The sequence below is a fragment of the Tupaia chinensis genome, unplaced genomic scaffold (assembly GCF_000334495.1).
Source record: "Tupaia chinensis unplaced genomic scaffold, TupChi_1.0 Scaffold139457_1, whole genome shotgun sequence".
Taxonomy (NCBI): domain Eukaryota; kingdom Metazoa; phylum Chordata; class Mammalia; order Scandentia; family Tupaiidae; genus Tupaia; species Tupaia belangeri.
The window spans coordinates 1,589,483-1,605,355 of NW_006199342.1; the positions used below are offsets into that span (position 1 = coordinate 1,589,483).

A 15,873-nucleotide genomic window follows, 5' to 3' on the forward strand; every position below is an offset into this window, starting at 1 on the left:
GCATGTGTGCGTGCATGCACCCAGAATCCCAAAAGAAGGGAGAAATGGAGGAGAAAGGATTATGGTATGACAGTGCTCCATAGGAAGTGCTTTCTCAATTTCCCTCTCTCTTTCTTGGTGTCTTTCTCTCCAGAGAGCCCATGTGACCTCTGGCAAAACTAAGGAAAAATATAACCCTATAAAAACTGATTGCAATTCTCAAGTCCTCCAAGATACCTTTGGAGAGAATATATAAAGTTAAAGTCATGACTGAAGAAACCTGAGGGAACCAGGGCCTTTGCAAAATTCAGACTGAAAAATTCTCTTTTCCACAGTAACTCCCACTTCCCTCTGTCCCACCCTTACATGTGAATCGTTACTTCTTTATACTTTTTAAATTTAATTTAATTTATCATTATTATTTTTTTTTAGTTTGCTACAGGGCTCGTGGACTCACCAGAGAGAGACAGAGACAGTGAGAGTGGGAAAGTAAGAAAGCAAGCCACCAGGTTCAGGCCTTGAACCGTGGTTGGCCACGTGGAGTCTGGCACTTTAACTACCATGCCATCTGCTGGCCCATAATTCTTTACACTTATAATACCACTGTTACCATATAACTGCTTTTCTTATTTAATTATATGTTGTATCTGTGTGCATATCACCCATAAAAGCCAACATCTGTAGCAATTGAAAGAAAGTACAATTCTAAATTCTTCTCTTTCCATGTTATAGCAATTCCCAGGTCTTTTGGGGGGCTTTTCTTCTGTAAGAAGAGAAGTCCTGCAGGGTTCTGGCATTATTTATTTTCCACACATAGACTCTACTTTCATTGTTTCAAATGTCACTTGTTCTTTTATCTCAAATGTCTGTTGTACACATGCCAACTCTGGTCTCCAGATCTTTTTTGTTTGTTTGTTTGTTTGTTTTTTACCTTAAACTTGTTCCTGAGTCTTTTGGACACATTCAAGAATCTCAAAGCACTAAATTATATTCTCTAACTTATCCAATATTAATTTTCCTTTTGAACATAAAACTAATTCTTAATTTTTGCCATAATGATTATTTTTAGCCTCTACCTTATTGGGAAGGCAAAATTTTACCATTATCCTCTTGGGGCTTTTCATCTAATACTTGGTATTAAACTGACATATGACAGATTAAATTGAGAAAAGCATACAAATTTATTTTACATAAGGTTTTTCTTTTGTTTTTGCTATAGAGTACAAGCAGTCACCAGAGAGAGTGGGAAGCAAGAGAGAAAGTGAGAAATCAACCCCAAGGGGAATGACCACACCACAATCCTTTCTCCTCCATTCTCCTCTTGGAATTTTAGATATACATGCACAGGGCCAAAACATGTTTTTTCAAGCCACCAGGTCTGGCATGAAGTTTGCCATGTGGGATCCAGTGCCTTAACTACCACGTTACCTGCTCGCCCCATAAGTTTACTGATACAGGAGTGCATATAAGGAAATGAAGACCCAAAGAAGTAAATACTTTTATATTAGTTTGAGCAAAGGAAGTAATTCTGGAAAACTATCTAAATTAGGTAGGGAGACCAAAGGAAGAAAAAAATTATTTTAACAAAGTCTGTTAGTACTGAATTTTCTTGGTCTTAACATCCCATCCTTGATGACAAGGTTATTTTCTTCCTGATGTAGAGAAGACATCTTCCATATGGGAGTTTTACCTCCTGCCTTCAGGAGTAAAAAAAGTAGAGGGTCAGAGAGTCATTCCTGCACCTGCTGTTTTTTTAAGTGCCTTGAGTTCAAAATAGTCCTTATGCCAAAGAGGCATATTTTGAACTGACATATTGTACATCCTTATGTGTCACAGAAGGAGGAGTTCAGGTAACTAGAAAAGTTTTAGGAGAGAGAAGAAAAGGGAGAAGTGATTAGACAGGAATTCTTTTTATGAGCATCAGGATGAAGCCAGATGACTGCTGTACTGTTTTAATTAAACTTAGTAGTTTTTAAGCACTTTGATATATGTTACTTCATGGACTAAACTTGGAGTGGTGAATTAAAAGGCCCTGTAGACATATGCCTATCTCTTAAGGATGGAAGAAAGAAATTTAGAAATCCATGCAGAGTGCTTTTCATATAGTACGTATTTCCCATGGGCATTTTGAAGACTCCTGTAGTACGAGCCTTGTGCTCAGTGCTGGAGAGTGTTTTCCAGATGCTTCCAGGATTTGTTGAGGACATCAAGACTTTGGACACTCATAATACCGAGTAGTAAGTGCCCTAAAAGGACTGATATGTAAAATATTAATGGCTGGCTTGGTATTATAACAACATCAGAATGGCCCAGCCTCAACCCTGATTCACATGTCCCCATGTGTGCTGGCCAAAAAGTCATGGCCAGGCTTGTGAGAGCAGAGAGAGCACCCAGAGAGCCCACGGGTAGACCCTGCAGCTCAAGGTGCAGAAGGAAAGCCTCAGGGAAATCTTCCTGATGGGTGGAGCACCCAAACGGAGGCTTCTAACAGGTCCATAGGATCTAGGTAAAGAGTTTGCTGGAAAAGGAAACATGAATATACAGACACACTGGATTACATAGAAAATGATGAAAAGTTATTGGTCTCATTATTCTGTTTGCTCTCACAGAAAATATTACTGTCGTTGGTCCAAAATATTTTTGGTTTTTTCTCCCCTTCTTTATGTATACCCTTAAGCCCCGCATATACAGTTCTCTGTGCCATGCTAAGAGGTAGCGTTTATTAGTTGATTCTAAGATTCCTATTTACTTCTTTTGCTATAAATGTTACCTACCCCTAATCACAGACAGTGATCATAAATGATTTTAAAAGGAACAGACTTAGTTTTTGAGTATACAGTAGGCATAGGTTTGTTGTTGAGACATTTGTTTTTGCTGGTCACTTTCTAAATTAACTTTAAGTGGAAACAATGTTCAAATTAAGCTATTGCATCAGTTGAAAAGTATGAAGGGGGTCCAGCAGGTGTTGTGGCGGTTGAGGGCGCTGGATTCCCACATGGGTGACCATGGTTTGAGTCCCAGACTGGGCGGCTTGTTTTCTCACTTTTCCTCTCTCTCTCTCTCACTCTGTCCATCTCTGGTCAAATTAAAATAAATAAATAAATAAATAAATAAATAAATAAATAAATGAAGTTAAATAAAATAATTATTTAAAAAAACTATAAAAAATACTAAGAAGGGCATGTTAAAATAAGAGAAAAAGTGGAAAATAAAAAAGAAAGATAGAATCAAAAGTAGAAATTAGTAAGGTTGAAAATAATGGCAAACATTTTCCAAACTAATTTATTTTTACATAATAAAAATGGATAGATACATAATATCATTTAGATAAATTTGCATTAAAATATTTTTCTTCAAGCACTTATTTAAATTCTTTGCGTTATCAAGGATAGTTTTTAGGTTGGTCATTCAGATTACTAAAGATTGGGATTAAGTTGAGTGGGCAACTGCACGTTGAGGGCCTCTCAGTTGACCTTGCCATTTTCTTTGAAAGAAGGTTGAAAATCGCAGCTTTTGTTATATTCTTTTCTGATGTTATATTATTGTCCTTTTCTTCCAGGCCTTTAGAGAAGAAATTGCACCCATCAACTTAAAAGTGAAGACAGTGAATGATCTATCCAGCCAGCTGTCTCCACTTGATCTGCATCCATCTCTAAAGATGTCTCGCCAGCTGGACGACCTCAATATGCGATGGAAGCTTTTACAGGTATCCACTTAGCCCCTTCATAAGGCTCTCACCTTGGTTGGTCTATAAATGCTGTCTCGCTATTCTACCACATGCCATGGTTTTCTTCCTGTACTGATTGTATTTGATAATGAATTAGCGTGTGTCAGCTTCACATATTTGTCTTTCAGTATCTCAGACTCGAAGGCCTCGTTTATTTGTGAATATTGATTTTAATATAACTTTTTTGATGTAGTATTCATATTATTCTTGTAGAAAATTGCAAAAAGTCAAATCACAGGAATTGAAATCTATATTAAGTCATGGAAACATTTTTTTTCTATAAGAACTTATAAAGGGGACATTTTTCTTTCATCATTTAAAAAATATTTGTTTAATTTTATTTATTGTTGTTATTTTTATTTTTTCTTTATTTTAAGAGAGATTTTTCTATAGGGTGTGTGCGCTCACTGAAGAGGGAGAGATGGAGAAAGATAGAGATGGAAAGCAAAAAATCACCCTTAGGGGGGATGCTGCAATCCCTTTTTCTCTATTCTCTGCTTGGGATTTTGGACACTCATGCACATGTGCCCAGTGTGAATTTTAAGCTGCCAGGTCTAGAACTTGAACTGTGGTCGACTACATGGGAGTCCAGCAATGTAACCATTACACCATCTGCTGGTCCTTATTTATTGTTATTTTTTAAAAATTTGCTTTAGGACTTGTACACGAGAGAGAGAGAGAGAGAATGTGAGAGAGAGAGAGAGAGAGAGAGTAAGCTGCCATGTCCAAGACTCAAACCATGTTCAGCCATGTGGGATCCAGATGAGCAACTATCATACCACCTGCTGGTCCCACCATGTTATAAATGTTTTTGGTTTTTATGAAAAATTAAGAATGTCTCCATCCTTTTCTTCCCAGTTATTGTTATTTGTGTATCTTACTCATTTTTGTCCGCATAGCGCATTTACAACGAGATGGTATTTACCTTTAGTGCTTAGATTTTAGCTGCTCTGATGCAGTTGTTTTAATGACTCTAGTTCGGTTGTCACATTAATAGAACAACACCACAGACAACTCTCTTGAATATTACCAGGCATGAGTATATGCAAGTAACTGCATATGCCAGTCAAGAGCTTATAGCTCTGTATTTGTGGAGCTTTATCACATGTAGTGATGAGTTTTTTGGAGTCATATTACATATTTATATATTCATATCTAGATCTAGATATATACATTTTTCCCTGAAAACTATTAGAATAATTTGAGTAGAACACTGAAAAAAAAGTCTTACTATTTCTCTCTATATTTTGGAGCTAAAATGTGTTATTTAGTAAGAAACATGTAGCCTATAAAAGCATTTTGTTTGAAGTATATAATGTTTTGTAGTGTGATAGATTTCCTGAATGAATCCAAACATCAAAACACTCAGTAGTTCATATTTTCATAATGAAGTCAAGGAGGTAAAAAAAAAAATGAGTATATTGTAGTTTGCAGCCTTTACTGTTTTTACAAAGAATATGTATAATCTGGGACTGGTAAAGATGTGCTAAATTCATATGTGATGGGGGGAGCAGTAGGTGGTGTGGGTTAAGGCACTAGACTCCCATGTGTTTGACTGCTGTTTGAGTCCCAGATGCAGCAGCTTGAAATTCATACTGGGCGCATGTCCATATGTGCCCAAAATCCTGAAAGGAGAAGGGAGGAGAAGGGATTGTGGAATGACCATCCCCTCAAGGGATGTTTTCTTTTTTTGTCTCTGTCTCTTCCTGTCTCTCTGAAAAGCACATGTACCCTATAGCAAAAATATCTAAAAAAAAGTTCATATGTACTTTTCTAGTGAAGGAAACATGGAAGTGTATGACCTTTATCTTTTTTTCTGCTACTTTATGTCTTTAGTTCATTATCATTATGTGAAAATCCCAGTGGTTCACCTTGATTTTTTTCCATTCTTTTTCTGTTATAATCAAAAGTGGACATGTATTCTGTCATCCTTATCTATGACATTAGTAACTGCTAGAGCTCAAATGTTACTTGCTGGTTGCATAAGAAGAGAAAAATCCCTGTTGTCAGGCAACATTATTAAATTTCAGAAGTAGCATCTTCTTTTCTCGCTAACATGTATTGTAGTATCTGAATACCTTTTTGGCTTTAACAAAGTACTTACTAAAGTAATTTAAATAGCTAACCAGGAGAAATGAGAGCTGCCCAGTGAGCCAGACACAAGTTCCTTTTCAAGGCAGCTGCAAATAAGATTCTCAAATTAAGTGGAACAATGACCAGCACTACACAGAAAAACACTAGGCAAAAGGAAATAGAAACGTGGGTAGTCTGTGTGCAATTGTTACTGATTTGCATCTGTTAATAGTTTCTTGGTATAGCAACTCTACATTTTCATAATGTAGACAACTAATTATAGAATGTGTGTAAGTATAGATATAGATATAGATGTAGATATATAGAGAGAATATTAGTCTGCTGGTGCACACTTCAGTATACATCTCATCTTCAGGTAGAGGTGATCAGGCACAAATAAGGACACATTCAGTACTCATGTCTTTACATTCTGTCTTCTATCATATCCATCTGTCTGTCTATTGTAATCGTTCATCAGTCTGTGTTTCCCTTGGAGTGTTTTAAATTTCTTTTTCATTTGTTCCCTGTAGCATCATTTACTAACTTCCTTACAAAACAGAGATGAATTGTTACCGATTTCAAGGCCATATCTTGCCTTTAGATGTTCTAGAGGCAGTGTGAGTAAGGCACAGATTCTGGTACCAGATGTCCAGGCCGGAATACTAGCATTGCATTTACCAGCTTTGTGCCCTGTGGTACCTTTTTTGTGTCTCAATTTCTTCTTCTGTAAGATGATAATACTACTCAGCCAATGTGGTTATTATGAGCACTAAACGGGTATACATATAAAGTACTATGGAGAGTAGCCACCATTATTTAAAGTTACCTGATGACAGAAGGAAGCTATCTTTTTTTGTCAGAGGGTGTATATACTCAACAGAGAGAGACGGAGATGGGGTGGGAGCTGAGAAAGCACCCTCCACAGGGCATGGTCATGACATTTTCCTCCATTTCATCCATTCTCCTCCATTTCTTTTTCTTTTGGGGATTTGGGGCATGCATGCATATGTACCTGGCATGTTTCTCAAGCAGCTGGGTTGGGGCTTAAATGGTGTTGTCAGCTATGTGGGAATCCAGCTGCCTTAACTATCACACCATGAGATGACCTCAGGAGTCTATCTTTATACAATTACTTTTGTACAAGAGATCGAGCATTTTATACCAGAGATAGATAGCATTCATATCTTGGCAATAGCATCATTTGTTACACACTTAAATGAATATTTTTGATGTCATTGTTTTGCAATCACATGATTTCTTCTGTCTTATGTGTGCATGAGCAGGTTTCTGTGGACGATCGCCTTAAACAGCTTCAGGAAGCCCACAGAGATTTTGGACCATCCTCTCAGCATTTTCTCTCTAGTAAGTAGTAATAAACTTGACTGATTTCTTTAGTTGAATGAGTTAGTATATTCTTTTGCTTTGTTTCAAGAAGCCATACTCTTTGCTATAAATCCATTTACTTATATTAAATAAATATATAGAAGGTGGTATTAATGAAAAAAACTGGCTTTTATTAGTTCATTTGTTATGATAACTGATATAATATCACATCACCACTTCATCCTATGTGAAGGTTAATAACTTTTTCACAGTAAAGACATTTTTATATTTTAATATTTTGCTTTAAACATTTCTTCTTTAAAAAGTACTTACTCATTTAAAATGCACCTGCAGCTTTTATAGTAAAATGTCACTCCATAAATCTTTAAATGAGAAGGTTTTGGGTTATTAGGCTCACTGTGCTCTTTCTGAGCTGTTCTTCTGGTGAGGAATTGCAAATTTAGCCAAACCACATATGTAGATATTTATATAATATTCTCCTAGTTGAATTTTAAATTTTATGGACTGTTCACAAGATTTTCAATAAATAATTTGAGCTCCTACTTTATTTACCCTTCACTTCCAAGGATACTAAAGAATGTAGGAGGGCCAGCAGGTGGTGTGGTGCTTAAGGGTGCTTGACTCCCACATGGCTGACTGTGGTTCGAGTCTTGGACCTGTGACTTGTTTCTCTCTTTCCTTCTCTCTCTCTCTCTCTCTCAATATGTTCCTCTCTGGTCAAATTAAAATAAATAAAGTTAAATAAACTAATTCTTAAGAATATAAGAATGTAGGATTTAGAGTTACCCTGGTTTGAATTTAAATATTCATTCTGCCTTTTACCAGGCTTGTGAATATGTAAAAGTTAATTTCTTTGTCTTGAAATACCAGGGTTCTGTTTCCTCTGATTGCCTTGAGAATTAAATGACAAAGCATATCAAATAACAGAAAGTATCTAGCACTTTCTTGGCACAAATACTTACAGAAAATACTAATTCCTTTTCTTTAATTTTCTTTGGCAAATATATATTTAATTTGATTCAATTTAAGTAAAGTTTAAAATTTAGGCCAAAGCTTACTTCTCAATTATGACAACTTCTTTACAACTAGAACATAGAGAAAACTAAAGGCATACCATGTCTCTCAACTAAATTGGTTACATTATATTTTTTCTTAATCTTTTTATCACAGTTGATAAACTGCTTTACTTAAGGTTATGCTTTTCTTTCCCAATTACAAGTATCCTAATCAGTCATTTCCTGCCCTAGCCACACACGGATGTTCTGTTTTACAAACCTGAGCTTTTCCATAGTCTATTTTTGATTTATGTACGATTGTTCCTGGAATATAGGATCCACCTGGCTGCCAGGATGTGTTTTTAAAGTTTGTGTACTATCGATATTGCGGAAATAAACAGGTTTGCAATAAACTCATTGGGTGTTAAGTATTCCTGATTTCTTAAATTTAATTTTATGGTTGTGTTGCTAAGTAGTAAGACCAAATTAAAGGGAAGTTTACAAAACAATTAAGACTCGCTCTACCCTTCTAAGGATCAGGAAGTAGAAGTGATTGCACTTTCATAAGGCAACTCTTCTCAAAATAAAAATCGAGCTCATGTTCTTTAGGAAATGAAATATTGTGAAGTTCATACATATTTTGTGAAACTCAAACACATGGCTTTTTACTATGTGGTACTGTTAGTTCAAGGAGGTCAGATTTAGTTTTTCAAATCAAAACAATCATTAAAGTGAATGGTGGACTGCAAACAAAATCCCATTTAGTAAAGTTAGTAATTGTTATCCCTTGTTGCTTGGAATCTTTGGCTTTATTATATTGATTGGACTTTAGCCATAGTTATGAAAGAAGCCTGTTTAGTTAGGCACAAAATAAAACCTGACCTATCAGCCTGGTGCCAACACTGAAATGAGGTTGGCCCTAATGAGAAATTTAATATTCCTACTTCTTCATTTTCATCTCCCTTTTATATTTCCATGGACATAGTTAGAGAAAGGAGTGTTTGCATTTCATAACAAGAATTGTTGAGAAAACTTGCTGAACAAGTGTTTAGAAATTCTGAGATCACATCTGAGTTTGGCCATTTGTTTATGGTGTATCACTTTCAGCAAGTTATTTTATCTCAATATATTCAGTTCCTTATCTATCAAATAGAACTTTAATGTGTATCATGCTAGCTTTCTGATCAAAAGATATATTTGAAAATGCCTGGCAAAGTTTAGAATGCTGTATATTTGTAAGACACTAATATGATGTGAAATATAGAAAAGAATCAGTGGTCATAACTGGCTATGTGAGAATCTGGTGATATTTGCACAGTTTTTATTTGGATTGTCTTATTAGCTTCTTTAGCAAAATTCCATATAATTCTAGATTCACATGTACTACTTTTCCTTTTTTTTTTTTTTTGAGAGATTTTTTTTTTTTTTTTTTTGCTATAGGGAGCATACACTCACCAGAGAGACAGAGAGAGACAGAGAGACAGAAAGTGAGAAATCACCCCCCAGGGGGGATGGCCACACTGCAATCCCTTCTCCTCCATTCTCCTCTTGGGATCTTGGGCACACATGCACACGTGCCTGGTGTGAGTTCAAGCCACCAGGTCCAGGACTCGAACTGTGGTCGACTACACTGGAGTTCAGCAACATAATCATTACACTAACTGCTGGTCCCTGTACTACCACTCTTCCTAAGTCAGTCTTAAAATAATTGGTTTAGGGGCCAACAGGTAGCATAGTGATTGGGGATGTGGACTCCCACATGGCCAAATATGGTTCGTGTCCTGGACTTGATTGCTTGTGGATCACACCAGGTGTGTGTGCATGCATGCCCAGAGTCCCAGAAGGGGAGTAGAAAGGAGGGGATTGTGGCATGGCCATGCCCACTAGGGGTGCTTTCTCACTTTTCTTCTCACTCTCTCTCTCTCTGGTAAGTGCACATGGCCTATGGCAAAAACTTTTAAAATATTGGTTTAAAATTGAAGTAATACATTTTTATCGATAAGTGACTAGAATTGTAAAAGATACACATCCCAATTTAAAAAAATACACATAAAATGTCTAATACAAATGTAGAAAACTATGCTTTCTGTGCATTTCAAATAAAAATAAGTATTTTAATTTTTTTTGCCCAGATGATTGTCCTGGTTCTTCACAACCCTTTGCCCCCCCCCCCTTTTTTTGAATTTTCTCTCTTTTTTGTGTTTCCCTTAGTTTTTGCCATAAGACATGTACATTCGATGGAGAGAAAAAGAGACAGAAATAGAGGGAAAGTGAGACATCATTCCCCATCCCCTAAGGCCATACCACAATCCTTTCTCCTTTTGGAATTTTGGGCATGCACACAAACACACCTGGCATGATTTTTCATGCCACTGGGTCCGGGACTCAAACCTCAGTTAGTTGGATGAACCACCTTAACCACTATACCACCTGCTGGTCCTAATTTTCTCTTTTTACAATTTCATATAATTGAATCTGTTTGCCATCTGTTCTTAATAGCTATTCCTGTGACTATGAGGCAAAGCAAAGAATATTATTAGTGTTCTGGAAAATGCAAATCTGCTTTTTAATCTGGATATACCAGGTACAATTAATTTTTCTTTTAGCTTTATTTTAAAAAAAATGCACAGAATGTAGTTTCCAGATGGCACTAAGTTTTGAATTGGGTTGATTATAAACAATAGAACTTGATTTTTAAAAGTATTTTAGCAGCAGATTCAGTTAGTTAAAGTTGCCATTAGAATCTGTGTTGCTTCTTTCCACACTTCAAATGAACCTTTAAAGCCTTTCTTTGTTTGACTTAGTGAGTTTCATAATTACAGGAATGTAGCTCAAAAACCAGAGTAGTTCTCGTTGCATTTGCTATAAAGTGTGTTCAGTTGTTTTGAGTTAAGGTGTAAGGCTTTTGAGTCACCGATGTTTCCAATAATCTCCCTTTGTTTCCTCAGCTTCAGTCCAGCTGCCGTGGCAAAGATCCATTTCACATAATAAAGTGCCCTATTACATCAAGTAAGTTGATTTTAATTCTTTTTATGATACCAAGGAAATAAAATTTTATTGATAGCTTATGAGTCTACCCCTCCCGTAATTTTAAAAAATAGAATTTAGTATTATTGGATGAAGGAAACTGTGTGTGTATCTATACATTTGTACACACACACACACACACACACACACACACACACATATATAATAAGTGAAATGTATTAGTTTAAAAAATCACTGATACCTATCATTTATTAGGGTGGGGCTTAGGTGTGTTTAGCTGATTTTTTAAAAAAGAGTTATTTGTTTAATCCCATTTGTTATTATTTTTAAATTTGGCCAGAGAGAGAGAGAAAGCAAGCCGCCAGGTCCAGAACTCGAACCACGGTTGGCCATGTGGGAATCCAGCGCCTTTAACCACCACACCACCTGCTGCCCCCTAGCTGATTTTTTTTTTTTTAAACAGAGATACAAATATTTTGAGTAAATAAGAAAACCTCTAAATACTCTTGGTATAATAATACCTCTCAAACTGTACCGATTCCAAACCATGCTTATTTTTCCCAGGTAATTCAAATAAATTTTTTGTACTCTTTTAATTTTAACCAACTAAAAAGAAATAATGATTTATCATGAAAATCTTAAATATTTTCAGTTTTTTACTAGTCTTATAGAAATGATCTGCATTCATCATTCTTTGTTTTTGTTGCCAGTTTAGTTTCTCTTTTCTACATACTGTTGCTTTTTATTATGTAACATTTTATAAATTTTGGGTAATTTATATGGGGTCTTAGTTGGACTTTTTCATTGGTGTAGTATATGTATTGCCATAGGTCAGAATGATGAAATAATTTTTGAGGGGGAGAGTTTTTTTTTTTTTTTTTCTTTTTGCCATAGGGCATGTGCACTTGCCAGAAAGACAGAGAGACAGTGAGATTGAAAGCGAGAAATCACCCTCCAGGGAGAATGACCACGCTGCAATCCTTCTCCTTCATTCTTCTCTTGGGATCTTGGGCATGCATGCACACACACTTGGCATGAGTTTAAGCCACCGGGTCTGGGACTCGAACCACAGTCAGCTACATGAAAGGTATTGTGCTAAATTCTGTGCCTCAATTATTTCTTTGCATTCTCACAAAAACTGAGTAAAATAGTGGTTCTATCATTACCTCTTTTATAAGCAGTGCTTAATAAGAAATAAATAAGCACACTAGTAAGTATTTAATAATAACACATATAGCTTGCTTGAGATTGCCACAGCAGGTAAATGGAAAAGCTAGCATTCAACTGCTGGTCTGGAAATACTATTTTTAATCCCTTGAAGTATACATTAGTAAAGCAATTGAGTTGACCCTATTTTATGTGTAAGATTAACAGAGTCATAATTGTGAGGATGCTCACTAATTGTCAGGAGTCAGCTCCCTTAGACAAGTTGGGTGGAGATCTCTGGGCCATGTTTGCTTTATATCTTTCCTAAACTAAGTCGTGGTGTCTTTCAAATCCATGTCTCTGCTAATAGTCTACTCTTCCAATATCCCTCTTCCTGAAAAACTTGAGTGTGAAGACAATGTTAGTAAAAGGTATTTTCTTACGAAATTTATTGAAGCTGAGATGTGTCCTCAGGGTAAAAAGAAATGTCATAACATGTAGCAAGTAAAATAAACACTATATGTTACACTGTCTTAGGGGAATTTAATACTTTTATAGTGTATAATCTGTTGTGTACTGCGTTGTGATAACCTTGAAAATAGGTGTCAAAGCATTTGATTAATGCCAAGTTTGTGCAAGCATGAATGGAAAGAAGTCAGAGGCCAAACTGACTTGTATTTATTGAGAAAAGTTGTGATCATTTAAAGTTAAAACATTTTTAAACATATTTTATTCTACACTATAATAATTACAATCATAATAGTATTAGAGAACTTTAATTTGCTTGGGTGAATATTGACTTGAATATTATAGGTTTAGATATAAATCTGATATACTGTGGGAGGTAGAATAATACTTCTCCCCCACTCCACCCTCACACTAATGCCTGGAACTTGTAGAAATGTTAGGTTGTATAGGAAGGGAGAGTTAAAGTTACAGATGGACTCAGGGTTGCTAATCAATAGACCTTAAATGATAAAGGTTACTCTGATGGCCCAGATGTATTCACAAGGGCCTTTAACAGTGGAAGAGAGAGGCAGAAAAGGGCTCAAAGTCCAGGAGAGATTTGAAGATGCTATGCTGCTAGCTTCAAAGAGGAGAAAAGAGGGCATGGCCCTGGGACTGGGGGTAGCCCTCTGGAAACTAGAAAAGTCAAGGAAATGAGATTCTCTCTTAGAAACTCCAAAGAAGAATGCAGCACTGTCAATGTTGAATTTAGCCCAGGGAGACTTTTAGAATAGCAAACTAATGCATGTGCTATACAAAAATCTAGAAGTCCATGCAAAGTGAAACTAATTAATTTACTGAATTGACCTAGAATGCTGCCTATATCATCAGATTTTTAAAAAAATGCAAACTGGATCCAAAGGCAGGTTTTTTTTATTTTTTTAATTAAAAAGTTTATTCACTTATTTCTTCCAACACGCACACACACATCCCTTCAATAGGATCTTTGCTCTGTGATCCTTTCCCAGTCTCCGTCAGCCCAGATCACAGACACAAAATAACGCACACACAGTGTGCCTCGGGAAATCCCAAGCTGTGAACCCAGGCCTGTCCCATGTGAGTCCAGCGTATCACTACTGCACTCGGCCTCACCCCAGTAGCACAGACTTTTGTTTTTACTAGACAAGGAAAATATTCCATCTTTTTAAAATTATAGTTATGCAGTGATTATCTATTGATGGCCTATTGTTTTTCTAGGCAAAAATATATCATGAATTTTCCAATGACCCAATTTGATTTGGCACTTTTAAAGTCTACCCTTGGGGCCAGCAAGTGACATGATGGTTAAGGGGCTGGACTCCTACGGAGCATAGCTGACTGTGGTTTGAATCCCGCACCGGGTGGCTTACTTTCTCATTTTCTCTTCCTCTCGCTCTCTCTGTCTTTATCTGGTCAGATTAAAAAAATAAATAATGATAACAAAATTAAATAAGTACATAGATCTTTTAAAAGCTTTTTAAAAAAAGTCCATCTTTAACTTTAGCTTAACTATGAAAAGGAATTTCTGTATTTTCAGGTTGGTTATATATGACTGAGAACTAAATTGCCTATAAGTCAGACTCCATAATTCACAATATTAGTAATTTTGGTAGGATCTAGTAGGATTGCATTCTTTCTCTGTTTGAGTTTTTATGCGGCAGATTCACGGAATAAAACCTAGCTGATTTGGTACTATAACTAACACTGGAAAATATACATAATATATACATAATACAATGCTTAGGTAAGATTTTTGCAATAGGGTGAGTGTGCTTTCTGGAGAAAAAGAGAGAGACAGAGAAACAGAAAGCAAGAAATTACCCTCTTGGAGGGAATGGCCACACCACAATCCCTTCTCCTCCATTCTCTTCTCAGGATTTTGGCACACACGTGCCCAGCATGAGTTTCAAGCCACTGGGTCCACACTCGAACTGTGATTGACCATGTGGGAGTCCAGCAGCATAATCATTATGCCATCTGCTGGTCCCACTGGCTAATATTTTTAATAATGACTGTTAGGACTGAAATGTAGCATTCTAAAATTTCCCCACCATCATTAGTAGAAGATTGGATTTTCTTAAATATTCATAGTTGGTGTTAATTATCTTGTAAGTCTAAAATTTGCCCATTTGTGTATTGCAAGTTTTTCTGTTTTTACAAAACTTGCTTAACAAATTCTTTCATTACTTTCTCTGTTGTATAATTTTACAGTTTATTTCCACATAAAAAGAAACATCAAACTGTAAGGGTAGAGTTATAAAAGCCAGTATTTCTGGATGAAGAATTGTTATGAAAACATAATTTAATTCCCAACTTAATAAGCAAGTAAATGATGAATGAAAGCCTTTAAATATACACTTCCCTTTGCATGACTGCACAAATAAGTAGAAGAAAAGTGCTAAAAACACATTTTGCATGATTGTCATGCAACTAGAAATTCCAGGGGCAAATTAGAATGTATTAATTTGACCAATAAAAAATAACTTTCAGGTAGAAATGCTTGATTTTCTTGATGTTTAAATATATAATTTATATACTCTAATACTATTATATAGAAAAAAATTGAAGGGAGAATGTGAAGGACAAATTGTTATTATTTCCTATTTTCATTTATTTATTTGGAGAGGTTTTTGCTATAGGGCACATGTGCTCGCCAGAAAGAGAGAGACAGAGAGACAGAAAGTGAGAAATCACTCCCCCTGGGGGGGATGGCCATGCTGCAATCCCTTTTCCTCCATTCTTCTCTCAGAATCTTGGGCATGCATGCACACACACCTGGTGTGAGTTTAAGCCACCGGGTCTGGGACTCGAACTGCGGTCAACTACATGGAAGTCCAGTGACATAGTCATTATGCCAACTGCTGGTCCCGATTTCCTATTTTAATTTTATAGATTAGTTGCTCACCTATCTTTTTCTAACTCCCTACTGCATTTCTGTCTCTCTAGGTAATTCTTATTAATATTTTGTCAAGTGTATTGCAGAGTTTCCATGACTGATTTATTTCTGGAAAATGATAGACCATAGATCTAAACTGAAAGAATCTGTTACCAAGCAGACAGGGGTATAAATCCCTCTATTTGCTGATATCTTAAGTTGAACTCATATCTTTAAATTATATTTGCTGTCTCTAAGTT

General features: G+C 36.1%; 1 protein-coding gene across 3 annotated transcripts in view; it reads left to right on the forward strand.

The window, feature by feature from the left end:
- UTRN (utrophin) overlaps positions 1-15,873 on the forward strand; it is a 645,934-nt gene that overhangs the window by 525,751 nt on the left and 104,310 nt on the right. For all 3 annotated transcript variants that reach the window (XM_006161924.3, XM_006161922.3, XM_006161923.3), the window contains 3 exons: positions 3,539-3,685; positions 7,063-7,141; positions 11,067-11,127. In XM_006161924.3, the coding sequence (XP_006161986.1) occupies positions 3,539-3,685; positions 7,063-7,141; positions 11,067-11,127 (287 nt within the window). The remainder of the gene's footprint in view (positions 1-3,538; positions 3,686-7,062; positions 7,142-11,066; positions 11,128-15,873) is intronic.